General features: G+C 44.2%; 1 protein-coding gene and 1 long non-coding RNA gene across 2 annotated transcripts; one reads left to right on the top strand and one right to left on the bottom strand.

The window, feature by feature from the left end:
• On the bottom strand, nt 1–4,621 carry LOC135625490 (uncharacterized). The gene is made up of 2 exons (XR_010492067.1): nt 367–4,621; nt 1–262 (listed from the first exon to the last, which is right to left on the bottom strand). It is a non-coding gene; the product is annotated as an uncharacterized LOC135625490 (long non-coding RNA).
• A 1,222-nt stretch (nt 4,622–5,843) lies between these two features.
• On the top strand, nt 5,844–7,326 carry LOC135625486 (transcription factor MYB60-like). The gene is made up of 3 exons (XM_065130359.1): nt 5,844–6,149; nt 6,257–6,386; nt 6,473–7,326. The coding sequence occupies exons 1-3, from the start codon at nt 5,924–5,926 to the stop codon at nt 7,089–7,091; spliced, it is 975 nt and encodes a 324-aa protein (XP_064986431.1). The 5' UTR covers nt 5,844–5,923; the 3' UTR covers nt 7,092–7,326.
• Nucleotides 7,327–17,071: the final 9,745 nt, after the last annotated feature.

Here is a 17,071-nt window from a genome sequence, read left to right as displayed (position 1 = left end):
AGAGCAATTGAAGTATTTCATCTATTGCAATGATTCTGATCTTTCTTCTCAGGCCATGCAATGTAATAATTTATGCTGACTAACATACATGAGATTATCATGGTCACCATGCCTTGATTACATTAGGTTGAGCTGTCACCTGGCTGGCACATACAGAGCATCTTGCAGAGCATTGAGTTTGTCGAAAGGATTTCGGGCTCCAACTCGAGTTATTAACATAGTTTTTAACCTGCTTTTACGATCTCGTGTTCCTACAAAGAAACTGTGGTAAAATTTGTCCCAGTTTAGTTTTGATACAAAGAGGAATGATTCATTGTTCAAAAAAACACTCCAAAAAAGAAAGAGAACGTTGCTTTTTCTCATTACCTCTTTTAAATCTACGTTCACAAGTTTCTCAGCACCTACATCCACGGTGACAGGCTTTGTGAGAACACACTAGCATTGATGAACTCCCGTTCGAAAAATCTTTACAGATTTGTTGATGAACAGACAAGGTCAGCAGCACCAATCTTGTTTATTAAGCACTCAATCAAAACATGTTTGTCATGCCACATAATGTCAAGAGGAAAAGGATCTAACCGAAAGATGTGCGAATTGACATCAAGAAAAAGCGGGAAGAAAGATGTGTGAATACATGTTGCTTTTCTCCTTTCAAATTACATCAACACACATCAAATCGACAATTAATGAACATCTTTGGGCAATCTAGAGAAGGTAAGTGTGACAAACAGAAGCCTTGTAAAGTTGAAAATTTTTCATTCGCAGTGCTATTACAAGATAAAAATTAAACACGGAGGAATAGAACTCAGATTTACCAAAACTAATAAACTCGTCAAGTGGTGTTGAATTAGACTGCACAAAAGTAACTTTTGACATTACTTGAATTTGCCTTGTTTGTTGAACTAGTGCTATAGTGAAGTGTAAAAGCCTTAATAAACCTGAAGAAGAAGAAGATCTTTAAGCGGTGATGAATCAGACTGCTCAAAATGTACATTCATGCAAAACTCAACTAGCAACAAATCTAACAAAAAGCAGCTGGGGAATCTTTAGCTAAAACTCAGCATTTGCCTAGAACATCAGATTAACCAAGCATAAATGCAAAGAACTACCTAAACAATCATGCATAGGCAAAAAACCATTTAGAACTTCTTACATGATCATGATGCTTGGAACTTCTTACGAGATCAAGGATCATCATATTCACAGCACATATGGCACAAGAAGACAATATAGAAGAACTTCTTACCATGATCAACAAATCTGGCTGAACGATTGGAACTTACTGGTGCATCTATAGATGGCAACTAGACATGAATTCTTTTTTGGTCACTCTTCTGGAGCTCCTTTTGTAACCAACGAGATATATGGCCATAGAACAAACTAAGATGAGCAAGATATCTTTTGCAGGAATTGGCTTTGTAATTAATAAGATAAACGGAGATATCATGATGCTTGGAGGAAGGCCATGTCAAGCTGCGTCTCGAATAGAAGCTGAATGTTTAGCATTATTGGAGGATTTGCAGAAGATGGCTAAACTCAAGCACTCAAGAATGCAGATTTGCACAGATGCCCAGCAAATTCTCAAGATTTCCACAGATTTGCACAGTGATGGCACCACGCATCACTTGTACTGTTTCTTGCGTCTCCACTTTAATCCAAATTAGGTACTACAAAGTTAAGAGTAAACAAAACAAACTAGTACAAACCATCCATGCATCTCAATACTTTGAGCATTATATTCAATATGTGAAATTCTTCATGGAGCCATGCAGTGATATTGAAAATCATACAATTACTAGTTTCACAAAAACTAAAATGTAACATGAAGCCACTAAGCAATCCTTATGATGCATGCATAAGGAAACAATTTGATGCAAACAAATAAGCATAGGATAACAATATCTTTATTTTTGCAGCACCTTTACAAGTGCAAAATGTACATATTTTATGACTATACACGGGTTCTCTTTGGAGTCATTCTTCTCAATGGTAAGTTTTTAATGGTGAGAACTTTATATTGCTTCTGCACTAACCTTCACAACTCACAGGGATATAACCAAGAAACAAGGATTAATTAAAAGAGAAAAAAATGTATAGATGACTTGGTTAATAGGTTTATGCTTTCAAGTTCTAAACCGATGGTAGGGGAAAGCATGCAGAAAATAAGTCAGGCCAAATCTGTATGTTGTGTATGACGGAAAAATCAACTGCTAAAGCCTGGTCAATGCATCTAATGAAGCATGAAAAAACAACTGAGGCCTGACAAAGATCTCACTGTGGACATGCAGCACAATTGTGCATGAAAGTTGACAGGCAATTGATCTCCAATAGGCACACAGAAAAACAAAATGACCAAGGAAATATTAACAAGCAAAACTCCAAAACAGATGCATGACAGTAGCATCGTGAGTTATCCATTGCTCTAGCTGTACATTTGTCATGCAGTGCATGTAAAAAACTGGAAATAGACAAGTGGAGCAAATTTAGCATCTCTCAAAATAATAATTGCAAGCCTATACATGCAATCAATTTCCAACTAGTCCATTCTAAAAGTTCCCACAGAATCCCTATATCACTAAGAATTTCGTTGCCTACAAGGGAAATAAAAGGCACAAAAGTGCAATAATTCGCTGAATACAATTGCTTAGAATACTAATAAAATATCATATGTCTAACTCAGTGCTATGTATAAACATGATGAGGAACATACAAAAAGAAAAATTTAGGGTTTAGAAGATGAAAGGACTTTAGAAAAGCAGTAAGTTTAGTGAAATGGCTGAATAAGAAGGAATTGAACATCAAGGAAACAAACCTAAAAACTCCCTAGACAAAAAGAGAAAAGTAATAATGCAAATAAAACCAACATGTACTCAAGAAAGGACAATCAACAGCCAATCAAGGACTAATTACAGGTTAACCCATGTAGTTAGCTACTTTTAGCATCCCGATATCTATACTTTAAAAAGAATTAGCATCTCTATAGTTATGAAAGTGAAACACCTAGGTCCATTTACCCTAACGCCATCGGTTTTATTAACATAAATATAAAAACAAAAGACAAAAAATATAATTTTAATATTCCAGTTAGCGATGACGGACGACGTCGGTGGCGGCGACGACAACACCATTGGAGGCTACGGGTGACTATTGTGGATAAAAGAGTGACGGTAAGAGATGAGGGCATCTTGGCATCTGCATCGACGGCCCTTTTGTCGCTTAGCAACTACGTCGACACAGATGCATTTGCTGAGCGACGCAAGGGCTACCGATGTAGATATCGAGTGGCGTCACTCGGTAACTGCGTCGACGCAGATATAGAGCGACACCACTCAGTATCTGCATCGACCCTTTCACCGCTCGGCAACTGCATTTGCATCGACACAATACAAAGCGACCCTCACCTCTCATCGCCGCTTTCCTCATCCACAACAGCCATCTACGGCCCCAACGGCGACGTCGTTCGCCACCATCGACATAGTCTGCCACCACCAATTGAAATGCTAAAATTATATTTTTTGTCCTTTGTTTTCGTGTTTTTATTGCTCAAACAAACGACGTTAGGATAAATGGAGTTAGATGTTTTACTTTCGCAGCTATAAAGATGTTAATGTAACTTTTTAAAATATAGGGATTAGGATACTAAAGATAGCTTAACTACATGAGATAATATATAATTAGTCCGCCAATCAACATGTCAACAATGTGAGTGCAACAATTCTTCCAAATTCGAGAAAAAGTGGGTCTGATCCAAGATGAGATTTCAGCCGTCATGCTACTATGTATACCAACTCCGGCCAAACAACATAACCCTAACCTTAGATTCAAAGAAGAAGAACCAAAGCATATCCAAGACGAAAACTCAGCCATCATGCTACTAAATATACCAACTCCGGCCAAACAACATAACCCTAACCTTAGATTCAAAGAAGAAGAACCGAAGCACATCCAAGACGAGAACTCAGCCGTCATGCTACCAAATCTTACGAGTCCGGCCAAACAAGATAACCTCAACCCTATATTCAAACAAGAAGAAACAAAGCACATCCAAGATGTTGTTTCAACGGTCACACTACCAAATCTATCGGCTCCGGCCAAACAAGATAACCCTAACCCTAGATTCCAAGAAGAACAAGCGGAGCATCTCGAAGACGAGGTTTCCACAGTCATGCTTCTAAATCTACCGACTCCGATCAAACAAGGCAGCAACCATTCAAGAACCGACGTATCGCAACAACAGAATCTACCACCAAGAAACACATGTCAAGAAGGATGGCAGGATCTTGACATACCATGACCAGATAACCCCAAGGGAGAGACCCAAGGCCATAGATGGACGAACCAAATGCTCGCCCTCTCCAAAGCGTCGCATGCGATTCGATGAGACCCAAAGAGATCGGAGACAAAACGAAAACAAGATACAGAGCAATACCAATATCTTCGCCATACCAAAAACCCAAATAGGCGATTCAAGATCAAGGTCGGCAGATCGAAGGCGATGGACGAACCGCAGCGTCGCGTGCTTCCTCCGCCACTACTTCGTGCGTGGAGTTGTTAGGCGGTTGGTATTTATCGAAGCCCGAGACGAGTCAGACTCTGGAACCGAAAAGCCCAATACAACATAATTGGGCCGTCATCCTTCTTGATCCGAAACACCAAACAAGACTATTATAAACGGATCGGATGTTTTGGTTGACCAGCCATCCGGATCCGAAATGACCAAGTGACTTCCGATGGTTACCAGTCGAGTGTGACACGTCATAGTGAAGTGTACCAATCCAAATTGATTGTTTGGTCACATTACTATTTATTATAAGGAGCTGTACAAGGAGAGTTCGTTATCGATGTCACGCCCACCATTATGCAATGGTTGGGGGTCACGTAACCTAAAGCGACACGAGGAGCCAATTCTTGGAGCAGCAGCCAATCACTTTCTAGTGATAAAGTGTAAAGACGGATTTAACCTTAAATTAGATAACACCATATATTCATATACACCATGCAAAAAAGCAACCTTCCTACATTTCTTTTTAGGAAAAAGGATTAAATACATTTATAAATGTCACAAGGCTACCATGGTCACCACATGAACACATCCTAATGGAAATCTACTGGGGGAGAAAAGAAGAAAAGACAAAAAGAGTTATCTAGAGAATTAATAATAAATAGAAACTAGAAATGTTAGACTTAATATTTAAATAGTTCAGCATTTCATATGCATGTTTACAAAGAAAAATTAATTATTTTTTATGAAGAATTTTTCTTTTTTTTTTCCCTCTTTCTAGATTTACTAGAAAATATCTTTCACATCCTTCCCATCAAAAAATTCAGAGATGCATTAATTTGGATATTGAAGATTTGTTTTCACATATACCTCTTTTTATACTTGAATTTGTTATCTCTAAATATTTTTCACTTTCTTTCCCTCTTTTTATTTCTTTGTAAAAAAAAAATTATACCAAAATTTCTTATGAATATTGATCTCATGTATCAGAAATCTAAAAATACTTGTAAACCCTAAGAATAAGTCCTACACATGTCGATAAGAATGTCAAGATCAAAGAAAGAAGTACAGAAAGTGAACGGTATACGACAGAGATGAAATGATAAGATCGGTCCCATATAGCTACCAAAACGGTTTGGAATTAAAACACTGTATTGCCTGTGGTCTTATACAGCTGCTGCTTAAACAAACATTGTTGTCATGTACATGTTTTCCCAATATATGAATGATAGAGAGGAAATGACAGACCTTATATTATTTGACCAGCATCAAATGACCCAGAGAACGAGAGACAGAGAGAGATCAAGAGAGTCACAGCTTCTCTTTTGCTGTAGGGTTTGCTGAATCATGTGACATAACAAGACGCGGGAGTAAATGAGACGAGAGAGAAGGATGACAGGTAAATGAAAGCTGAGTCTCCACATGTCGTCTTACGTAAACACCCACATGTTGGTGAGACACTGGCAGGGGATGAAGAAAAAAAGCAGAGGAGAAGACTTGGAGGAGGGAGTCGTGATGGGCAGGTCTCTGTTTTGTGCAAAGGCTGGCATCAAGAAAGGCCCTTGGACTCCAGAAGAAGATATCATACTGGTCTCCTACATCCAAAAACATGGTCCTGGAAAGTGGAGATCGATACCTACTAATACTGGTGAAATGAGTCCTTCTAAGTTTTCTTCCATGGGTTGTAGGATTTCTGTGCTTTTCCTGCTTCCCTTGTTTGCTTTGCATGAAATTGTTGTCATCTTCAACCTCTAGGCTTGATGAGATGCAGCAAGAGCTGCAGATTAAGATGGACAAACTACCTCAGACCAGGAATCAAGCATGGCAACTTCACTCCACAAGAAGAAGAATTGATCATCCACCTCCAGTCATTGCTAGGCAACAAGTAAATTGTTCTTCATGAACACTGTAGTTGGATTTGACTTGAACACAAATTCTTTGCATGATACTGTGAGCCATGTTTGTGTGCAGGTGGGCAGCCATAGCTTCGTACCTTCCACAGAGAACAGACAATGATGTCAAGAACCACTGGAACACCCACATGAAGAAGAAGATGAAGAGGTATCAAGCAGCAATTAGCAGCCACAGTGCTTCATCCAGAGCAGGCAATGTGTGCCATGAGTTTGCATCGAGATGCTACGACACTGGAAGCGGAAATTCTAATGCCTACACCACCCATTCTACTCTCCCCATATCCAATCCAAGTACCTTAAAATATGCTTCAAGCACAGAGAACATCTCGAGGCTTTTAGAAGGGTGGAGGAGGCCATCTCAAGATCAACATATAAGATGTCAAAGCATCACTAGGTTTGCCAACAGCAGCACCAACTCCTCAACTCCTGTGTGTTTCATGGGGAATCAAATTAATGTTGAATTACCAGAGAGCTACAATCCAGTCTCCATTGAAGAACTCAAATCATTGCAATTTTTAGAGGGCTCGAGCAGAATTGATTGGGAGGAATCATCATCAGGAGCCACCTTTGGTGGGTCTCAGTCTGTCCCAGGTTGTTCTGATGGGCAGAAGATATTGGATGATCAACACCCTCCTTTGACAATGCTGGAGAGTTGGCTTGCTGATGAGGCTGTGTAGGACAGGCAGATTTCTCAGCCCTACCCACTAAACAATGATCAGATGGAGTATGTTGATTTACTACTACAATCATCTACATGAAAATATCCAAAGCTTCAAATCTGTTCTCAAATGTAAAGTATTAAACTGTGTTTTCCATGTGATCTCAACTCACTCAAGAACAGGCATTTGCAATAAGTGAATGAACTCATCAAACATGGAAAAGTTTGCCAAGAATATTATTGTTGTATCATCACTGTTATTTGGTGTATGATGGCCATTTACATTGAAGTCTCATAGTCACCCATATCTTAAGAGTGTTTGAGTAAGATGATGAGCCAAAGGCTGCAGGGGTAAGGATCCATGCATACACATCTCTCTCTAGATCTTGCAGTGGTGTTGAGTTCTTGCATTGAGTCACCCATATTTGTTTGAGCAACAAGTGAAACTAAATTTGGATGCATTGGCATGTGCCATGAGTTCGATGCACAGTAATGGTTCCCATTCAATGAGCAAACTTAATTTGTTTGAGCCAAAATAATGAGAAAGAAAAGAAACTTGCCTTTCTTGAGAAGTTTAAGATGACAGCTTTAAATCACGGCAAGGCAGACAAAGAACTCTGCATGTGAGGCCTTCAAGTTCTTTGCAGAAGAGTAGGAGGCACACTGCCTGCAGCAATTCTTCTTTAACAGTGTGAATTTTTGTTTTCTTGCCAGAAAACAAAAATTAAAAGCAACATCATAGTCATTGAGCAGGATATAATCTAATTATACTATTTTACAAGAACCCCAAAATTGTATTTGTAACCATGCCATGATTTAGGTGCTAGCAAACTACTCAGATGATGAATGGGATAGGAACATGAGTTTGCAAATATGCCACATTATCAACATATGATAGAGCTTCTGAGACAAGCCTTAATCGCATGTTGAGTGCAGGATCCTATCAGTTGCCTTGGTCCTTGGGTCACTCACTGACAATAAATCAGTGGTCAGAAAAGTAGCATGGACAATCATGTTCTTAAACCTTTGATGAATGCCATTGACGAGACATGATTTTAATTTATATTGATCACTCCCCCTCAACATGTACGTGATAGATAGTTCAACCCGACAAGTGACAAACAACCACCTTGGCTAAGGGAGCATATCATTTCTGACATCAAACTACTTCTATTACAACTCAATTCCTATACAATTCTACATTGTTATCATGAATGTAATCAATGTTGAGATGTAATCAATTCCTATAACACTTGAATACTTGCGCTGCAATGTTGAAGTCTTGCATTTAGATTGTTCCACTGGCTTGTAGTTCTTGGCTTGCGCAACCTAAAGCAGTTTATTGTGTGGCATCGACTGCTATAAATTTATGTTGTAGATTCTGAGTGTTTAAGATGAACATACTGCTATTAGATGTGGCTAATCAGCCCCAAACCAAATGAAACTTTGTATTGAATCCTATTACGAGAAGATGTTATTGACATCCGGGTCAGCCCGACGTGGTTCAAACCCGTATACGCACGGTTATCCGAGGTACCTCCGAGGTGAAAACATTGAGCTCCCAAGGAAGTTATCCGAGGTGTCACCTACATAAAGACCGAGGTCAAGAGAGGTTTCCCGAGCCGATCCCTTCGACGCCCAAATTAATAACTCGAGAAAGATGAGTGCAGTCACTAATGGTAAAAAGTGACCCTCTGACTATGTTAAAAGTGAGTTTTTAAACCTGGTAGCGAAAGAACGACATATTCTATAGAATATTCTTCAGGGGGATAGCTTTTAACCACCTTTAACAATCTCAATGTAGCTTCTTTTCCATGTATGCGACAAAGGAAGAGACAATCCATAACTATCTGCCTTGGACCCATGTCCACATAAGCAGACTGGTAAGGGTCTACCTTTGTCTCCTTCTAGTCTAGATGCCACACGAACACATGTCGGACGGTGGTTGGTCGATAATATCCTCTCTATCATTTATCCTCCCCCCCCATCAAGGCGTGCTTCGGGAGATTTTTGGCGAGAGTCTTGAAGCATAATGTCTAACTCATTTGACACGTTGGCCTTATGCTCCTTTGATCACTTTTTTGAGGGGGAGCAGGGGTGCTAGACCAATGTACCTTGGGCACACCCAAAAATGGGGCTGGGAGCTCTTCCTCCTCACCTTGAGCAACAAGGCAATTGACGCATCCCAACTAGCCCACCTCAGGTGGAGAGGGGGTCAACGCTCGACCCCTCCACCTTGGTTGGAGGGGGTCGATGCTCAACCACTTAGTTTTGAGCAAAGGGTAAGGTCGGCACCCGACCTACCTACCTCAGGCGGAGAGGGGGTCGACGCCCAACACCTCCACCTTGGTCGGAGGAGGTTAGCGCTCGACCCGCCCGCCTCGGGTGGAAAGGGGGGTGATGCATGACCCCTCCACCTTGGTCGAAAGAGGAGGTTGACGCCCAACCTACTAACCTTAAGTAAAGAGGGGATCGACACCCGACCCCTCCACCTTGGTCAGAGGGGGTCGATGCTCGACCAGCCCACCTCAGGCAGAGAGGGGGTTGGCGCCCGACCTCTCTGCCTTGAGCGAAGGAGGAGGTTGGTGCCCAACCTACCCACCTCGAGCGAAGAGGGGGTCGACCCCCGACCTCTCCACCTCAAGCTAGCCTCGACGAGGTCAGGTTTTTCTGACCTCCGTGTCTCGGGCAAGCCTCACTTTAAGTGGGTTGGGCTTTCCCGACCTAGTCTGTCTTGTGCCTCTAAGGGCTCTCTTCAGGTGGGATGGATTTTCTCGACTCATGCACCTCGAGCACATTTTATTTTGTGCCTCCCGTCGTGGTAGGTTTCTTCCTATGGGTTGAGTCTTGCTAACTCACGTGCCTTAGGCACATTTTGCCTTGTGCCTCCTGCTGTAGTGAGTTTGTTCCTATGCGGATCGAGTTTTGCTAACACATGTTTCGAGCACATTTTACCTTATACCTCCCATCGTGATGGATTTCTTCCTACACAAGTTAGGTTTTGTCAACTCACACGTCTCCAGCACATTTTACCCTGTGCCTCTTGCCATTGTGGGTTTCTTCTTACGTGAGTTAGTTTTTTATCGACTCACGTGCCTCAGGTATATTTTGCCTTGTGCCTTCCTCCGTGACGACATTTTTTTTTTTACTTATTAAGGTGATCTTCGCACATCAATCACTTACGCACTTTTCGAGGTGCCCCTTCATCAATTAGCGTCTCTTTGGATTCTACTTGAAGGGTCACTTATCTTCAATATGGGAGGAGAGAGATTGATCCTCTCACTATAAATCCCCCTTAGTCATGGGGGTGAGGCTCATTTTCTTATTTGAGCCTCTGTGGTCTTACTTAGGAACTTCTTCTTCAAAGCGAGTTGGTCCTTGGCCCTCTTCTTGAAGGCGGGTCGATTCCTGGGTGTCTTGTCCATCAGGCGTGTTGGCTCTCTAGTACCTCGGCCTTCCAGCATCTCGATCCTGAAGAACTTCCGCATTTACAGGTCAGGATGTCTTTTCTTTCTCGCACAAGCTCGGATCTCACAATTATCGAATGGTCGAGGAGGTTGGTGCTCCATTCTCGAACAACCCAAGGACGGAGTAAGTTTCAACCTCTCCTTCGTCAAGAGAGTCGGTCCCAGTGAACCCAAAGATTTTTCAGGAAATAGAGTCCATGAGAAGCACGTATGATAAGGACTCGGTGATGAGCACAACTCTTAAACAGCTTACAGACCAGGTATTCCATCCCAGCGAAGTTCAAGCTGTAAGTCCCTCGACCCAATCACCATCCATATAACATAATGTTTATGTTCCTTTGTTTGTCTTTTAATGCTCTAAAGGCGGGACTTCGCTTTCCCCTTCACCCAGTGATTGTATCTTGCCTCCAATAGTGGAGGATATCACCTCACATATGGTGCCTAACTCATGGCGCTATTTGGTAGTGTTCACTGGGGAGTGTTACCATGCCGATATTATCCTGACTCGTAAACTCTTTGTTGCATATTTTCGATTGTGTAGGGCAAAAAACAACTCTTACCTGGTTGCTCGGGAGGACTTCAAGGTCAGTAGTACCCCTTCCAACAATAAGGGTTGAAAAGAGTGCTTCTTCCTCAAAGGTACAAGTCAGGATTAGGGGTTTAGTCTCACCTATTTTGCATGCTCTATAGATAACGCACTTCCCTTCACGTCGGATGAGGAGGCAGATCAAGTGCTTCGATTGAAAGATATACTCTCTTTTTTTGAGGCTGTCAGGAAGACGGATGAGGACTAGCTAATCAACGTGGGTCACAACTCAGCTTCTCGGGGTATGGATCTTTTTACAAACACCCCCCCACACCCCCCCCCTCCCCCCCCCCCTTCTCATTTCTTTTTTACAATTTAAGAAATCAACCTATGCAGCCTCATGACTTTAATCTCCTATAAGTATCGATCTTCAAGCCTTAAGGAGAAGGAGAGTTGGTTTCTCTTCAAGTATAGTGGTAGCTTCTTCAACTCCTCCCCTGTCCATTCATGAGCCGTCACTCGAGGCGTCGACCCCAACTCAGTCCAATTATCCTTCCATTGTCGGTCAACTAAGGAAGAAGAAGGTCATGAAGGTGTCCCATCATCGATGGGTCAAGAAACTCGAGGTATAGCAGATTCCCGAAAAGGAACCGAACGAAGTGCCTCCTACTCCCGAGGCACCAACGTTTTTAAAGGACCCTCAAAGCTCAAGGTCCTCTTCGGGAAGAAGAGAAGAGAGGCAATGGTCAGTGTTTGACCTATAAAAGGGCAAGTTCTTGCCCTTAGCAGTACTGAAGATAGTCGACCTGTCAAACCCAATTCCAGACATGTCTTCATAGCCAAGATGGGAAGGTTTGCAAGAAAGGCAAAAAATATTGAGCCATGCTAGAGCCACGAAGCAATACTACCGAGGGTCCTTGTGCTCCGGGATAGCAAAGCAGCCTTACCGTTCCCCCTCGGAGGTTTTGCTCAACGCAAGCTACTGTAATGAAGTGCTTATGAGCCAAGTCATGGCTAACCCCTTTAGTATCTTGTTGTTGTATCATTGTTAACCCTTTTGTTTTCGACTTGTCGCATTATCACTACATCACTGCCCTTCTTGACCACGTACGAGACGTTGGCTCTGTTATTTATCAATGGCCCCTTATGATCGACAATCTTTGGGAGGAGGTGGAGAGGCTAAAGAGGGAGATGGGAGACCCAACACTTGTCGCCGAAGTAGAGGCTCGTGGAGTCGAGCTAGTGACATAGATGGAAGAGGTCGAGTGGCGCCTGACTGATCGGGACAAACAATTGAAGATTGTCCGAAGCAACAATTGTAACATGGAGGTCGAGCTGCTACGAATTACCCGAGAGCTAGACTCAATGAGGATCTATAACTCTTAGCTTGTTAGGCAAGTTGTCGTGGCTAACGAGCGGGTCATGACTATGATCAAGCAGTTGGCTGCCTTGAATGAGCAAATTCAGAGTTTAGGCAGCGAGTTGGCGGCTTTGAGGGAGACGTTGGAAGCTGAGAAGACCATGATACTGAGGTATCTGGAGGAGGCAGTCATCGACTATAAGGCCTCCATCGAGTTCAGGAAAAGTCTGGAGAGGTCGGGGGTCACCGGGTACTATATTGCCTTAACCCGTTTTAATGTAAGATACTGAGGTAGAGATTGAGGAGGATCTATTCATCGAGTACCCCAAAGACTAAAATGTTTCAATAGCTACCCCAAAGACTTGATGGTCATGAGCAAACTTACGAGGCCTTTGCTTTATCAGTCTTGCCACAGGGAAAATGTTCAAGTGATGTTGAGCTATGTTGAGGTCAATTCTTGGCATGTCTCTCGGCAACCATGCGAACACCTCAATATTCTCTCAGAGGAAGTTGATAAGCTATACCCGCCTCTCCTCAGGAAGAGTTGCCCCGACCTTAATGGTTTGATTGGGTCGGGCTTCATCTAGGGGCACTTCAATCAACGACTCCACCGGCTCAAGATGTGGGATGAACTTGGACAAGTCTTAAGAGTTCATAGGTGGTGCCTCAGGTTAGGTTTTCTTCAATAGGGAGACCATCGTCATATAGCACTTGCGTGAACTCCCTTGGGTTGCTTCTTAGCTCTCTAATATCAGCCCTCGTCGGGAACTTCATCGCCATGTTGTCACGACCTTAGCTGATTTTGCCTAAGGCGTGCGGCACCTCGCGCGTCCATCCGCAAAGGTCAGCCTCCCCGAAGCCTCCCATTGTCCCTTAGGACCAACAAAAGAGAGAACGGGTTAAAGAGAACGCCTCAATCGGGATCCACAAGCAAACATGTCCGAAAAACACTTCATAGACAATGCAAATTACAAACAGACTTTACAAGCTCTGAATAGTTGCACAACAAAGGGTAAAATGGTCCATTACATACCGAAAAGCTCTCGCACGTGTCCACATGACACAACCTTTATTTACAAGCCTAAAGAGGCCACCAACCCAACTAACATGGGACTATTTAGCCTTCGGCCGTCCCTCTACCTGCTGTACAAGGCATGAACATGCCAAAAGACAACGGACAGACATAAGCATTACATCCAACATCTTGTTTAGAAGTTTGTCCGTTACATTCTCCCCCACTTATCCCTTCGACGTCCTCGTCGAAGCCTTTGTGAACACTGCAACTCTTCGCCTTTGCTGAGTCTTCAATCTTCTGCTCCAGCTGCAATGCGCCTCCTGGCTCCCAGCTGCTCTCCGCTGCTGTTTCTGAGTAGTCGAACCTTTGATCCGCCATGCTGCTTCAACTCACCAATGACTCTGACTCTAGTGTGGGGTTGGCTGAGTTGTGTTGATCCTTGTTGATTCCTGCGGATCCGCCAAATGAAGGAAAAGACCATCCTTACTGCGCCAGTCTCTTAAAAATTCCTAATGCTGCTTGAACTGGGTGGATGCTTGTTGGAGCTTTAACGAGCATCGTCTCGCAAACTTCTGAAGCTTTGGGTCCTTCCTCCACAAAATCTGCTCATTGACTCTTCTTTTAGTTAGTTGTCACATCCAAGTAGGTTCGCATCACTTCCGCTTTCGATTGGCATTTCGTTGGGAAATGAAGCGGACAATCTACTCTCAGTAGCACTGATCACCGTTGGTGAGGATTTGACAACTATTGTCTTCTATTATCTTCGAAGGGTCTTTGAACTTGTGCAGAGCTCCTCTACTGGATAGATAAGAGAACTGGGGTACTCGGTTTCGCCTATTCTCTTAAGAATTGAGAAGGCAAAGGTTACTTGACTTCGCCCGCCTCCTCGAGGTTGTACTTCATGCATCAAGCTGGTTACTGGCCTTCGCCTGCTCTTTGCTCACACTTCTGAAGCACTTGAAGTGTTTGCACTCCTTGCATTGAGTTAGCTACTGTGATTCACCTTCTCAATGCCATTGAACTTCTGGAATGCAGGAAGTTTTCACCCCAACTTGGAGTAATTCTCTGATAGATGAGGTCGCCTCTGGGATTGTACCGTCTTCTCCATCAACCCTGCCGCCTACTCCACTGAGTAGGAAAGGTACAGCACCGCGTACTGCCTGCTTCGTTCCTTGGTCGTGCACTCTTGCATGACCCGAAGTCCTTCACTTACGGCTATCTTGATGAGAAACTTGTTGACACCGATCTTACGAAGTTTCTTGGCCTCTGCCCTTCAGCCTTGTCCCGGTACTTGGAGATTGCCTCTGCATGCTCCACCTCCTCGGCCCCTTTCACGACCAAGCGCTCTCCCTCCATGAGAGCAAGGGATCAATGACTTGCACGGAAGTCCCGCCTCTGCGGTACCATGGCGCTGCCATGCCCATGGCCCTACTATCCGTCGCCTCGCCTCTGTATCCCTTTTCTGCATGATCAGTAGAAATGTCTCTGTGGCACTCCTCTGAGTTCACCTCCATTCTGACTGATGCTTGATTTCGGGTAGCTAAGTCCCTCTGGACTCATCATCGCTTCCTCGCCCCTTTCGACCCCCCTGCTTCAACACCTCTGTGTTCTCTAAGCAGTCCGTTTGGTCGATGGAAAGACATACTACAACTCCCATGCATGGCCTCTGCCATCACGTTGTAGAGTTTGCACCGATTCTGTTCTCCTTAGCTTCCTTGGTAGCAACGTTCGCTTACTTGACCTTGTCCTCTGACTTGTCGGGCTCCCTTAAGCGAATATGAGCTCTGGAGCAGTCCAACTCTCCAGTTGCTTCGATCATACCTCTGCATGATCAAGTCCCTCCCATGGAACTCACTGGTACTTGCATTCGAACTTTTCCCTTGGTGGAACCCAGCCCCCATATGCTGATGACCAAGGTTTTCATCCGATGCAAAATTCGGTGCACGCCCGGAAGACCCGCCTCTGCGGTACCATGGCCTTAACTCCTTGAATCCATAGCCCTTCCTGCCGTCATGTTGTTCACCAAAGCGGAGCTCCCAGTAGCTCCCGATCATACCTCCATATGATCTCATCCCTCACGGGACAATGTCGTGTGTGTCGCATTGCCACGAACTGTTCCACCACGATCCGCTGCACCATGTCGCCTCCTGGTGACATCTCCATTGCATTCTGATCTTTGTGGAATAAACTCGAATTGTGAACCCTCCATGTGTGGCCTCTGCCAATACATCGCAGGGTCTCCTCCACCTTCGATTTTGTTCACTCCTTTGGCAATCGACCTTCATCCACCCACTCTTGGGTCACACCTAGATGAAGCACCACTCTAGGGCAGTCCGTCGCCTAGTAGCTCCCGAAGTCCACCGACTTCACTGTAGTTTGTGCACCATTGTTTGGATCCTGGGCCTCTGCCCCTACCAGCACAATCTCCGCTGCGCACTGCTTCCTTCATGGCAACTTGAATGGCAACACTGTGGCATATTCTTCAAGAGTACCCGCCTCTGCGTCCTCTTGCCCCGTGCTAAGACCTTCTGAACCCAACTTCGCCTCCGCAAATTGAGTCGCCTTAGTTCCTCCATCAAATGCTCCTCCGAGATAAGGTGCATGTGCCCAGAAGCTCCCTTCATCTTTGGCACCATGCAAGATGAGTCCGCTCCGTCAGAATGAAGGACCCATGGAACAACATGATCCTACCCTTGCCTCTGCAAGAGTTCATGTCTTTGACCTCTGTCTAAGGAAAGCACTGTGCTTCTGCTCCATGTTCCAACTTCTCTGCTGGCTCCCTTCATGCGGCTTGGGTACTTCGCCAAGTTACACCCAAGTTGCTCCGCTCCTCGTTTTTGCATTGAGTCGATGGTGGCCCTCGCGCCCTCCATTCCACGGGTCAGCCCTCCCTTGAGTCCGATCTCCATATCGACTCTAAGTGTGCCTTCATTTAAGTTGCTTCAGGTCACTCCCCCACTTGATCTCGCAATGCATCCACCAATGCATTCTCTCGAGCGAGATCATGCGACAACTCCTCGCCGCTTGCTCAGTCCATCGAGCTTCGTGAAGTTGTTGTTTGTGAGGTACTCCTCCTCAACATGTGAAGTCCGTCTCACATGATTCTCCCTCTGGAGTGCCGAGACTTATCCCTCCTAGATAACTGTCCCATTGGAGCAACATCTCTCTTCGTTTCGGAGACCCCCATCCCCTTGGACTACTCCAATCTGCTGAACAAACTGTGCATTGTTCTGCCTCTTGCAAACGCACTTGCTAGATTGCGCCTCCACGTCAATACAGCCACCGCCGCACCCCTCAAGGCCTAGCAACATGCTAAACTCGTTGCACACTTCAGCCTCCTCCGGACGTATCCTTCACATGACGAAGAGAAAGTTTCAATGCTCCATGGCGCCGAGTCTCGATCGCCTTGGGATGGCCACGAACATTCCATCGTCCGCATACAAGCCCATGCATGAGTACCAAATTCTTCGAGTTAGCAATTCCCCTCACCTCTGTGAGCTTTGCATAACTCTTTTGGTCGTTGAACAACTCATTCCACCTTGGATGGTCTCATTCTTGCAAAGCGCCTCGCTTGCCTAGAGCACCATCAAGTATAGTTGTCAACGTTGAGCCGTAGCTCAAACTCAGCCAT

Source organism: Musa acuminata, chromosome BXJ2-10, assembly GCF_036884655.1.
Source record: "Musa acuminata AAA Group cultivar baxijiao chromosome BXJ2-10, Cavendish_Baxijiao_AAA, whole genome shotgun sequence".
Taxonomy (NCBI): Eukaryota; Viridiplantae; Streptophyta; class Magnoliopsida; order Zingiberales; family Musaceae; genus Musa; species Musa acuminata.
Note: the sequence above shows the minus strand (reverse complement) of the source record. Positions and strands in the feature narration are given on the sequence as shown.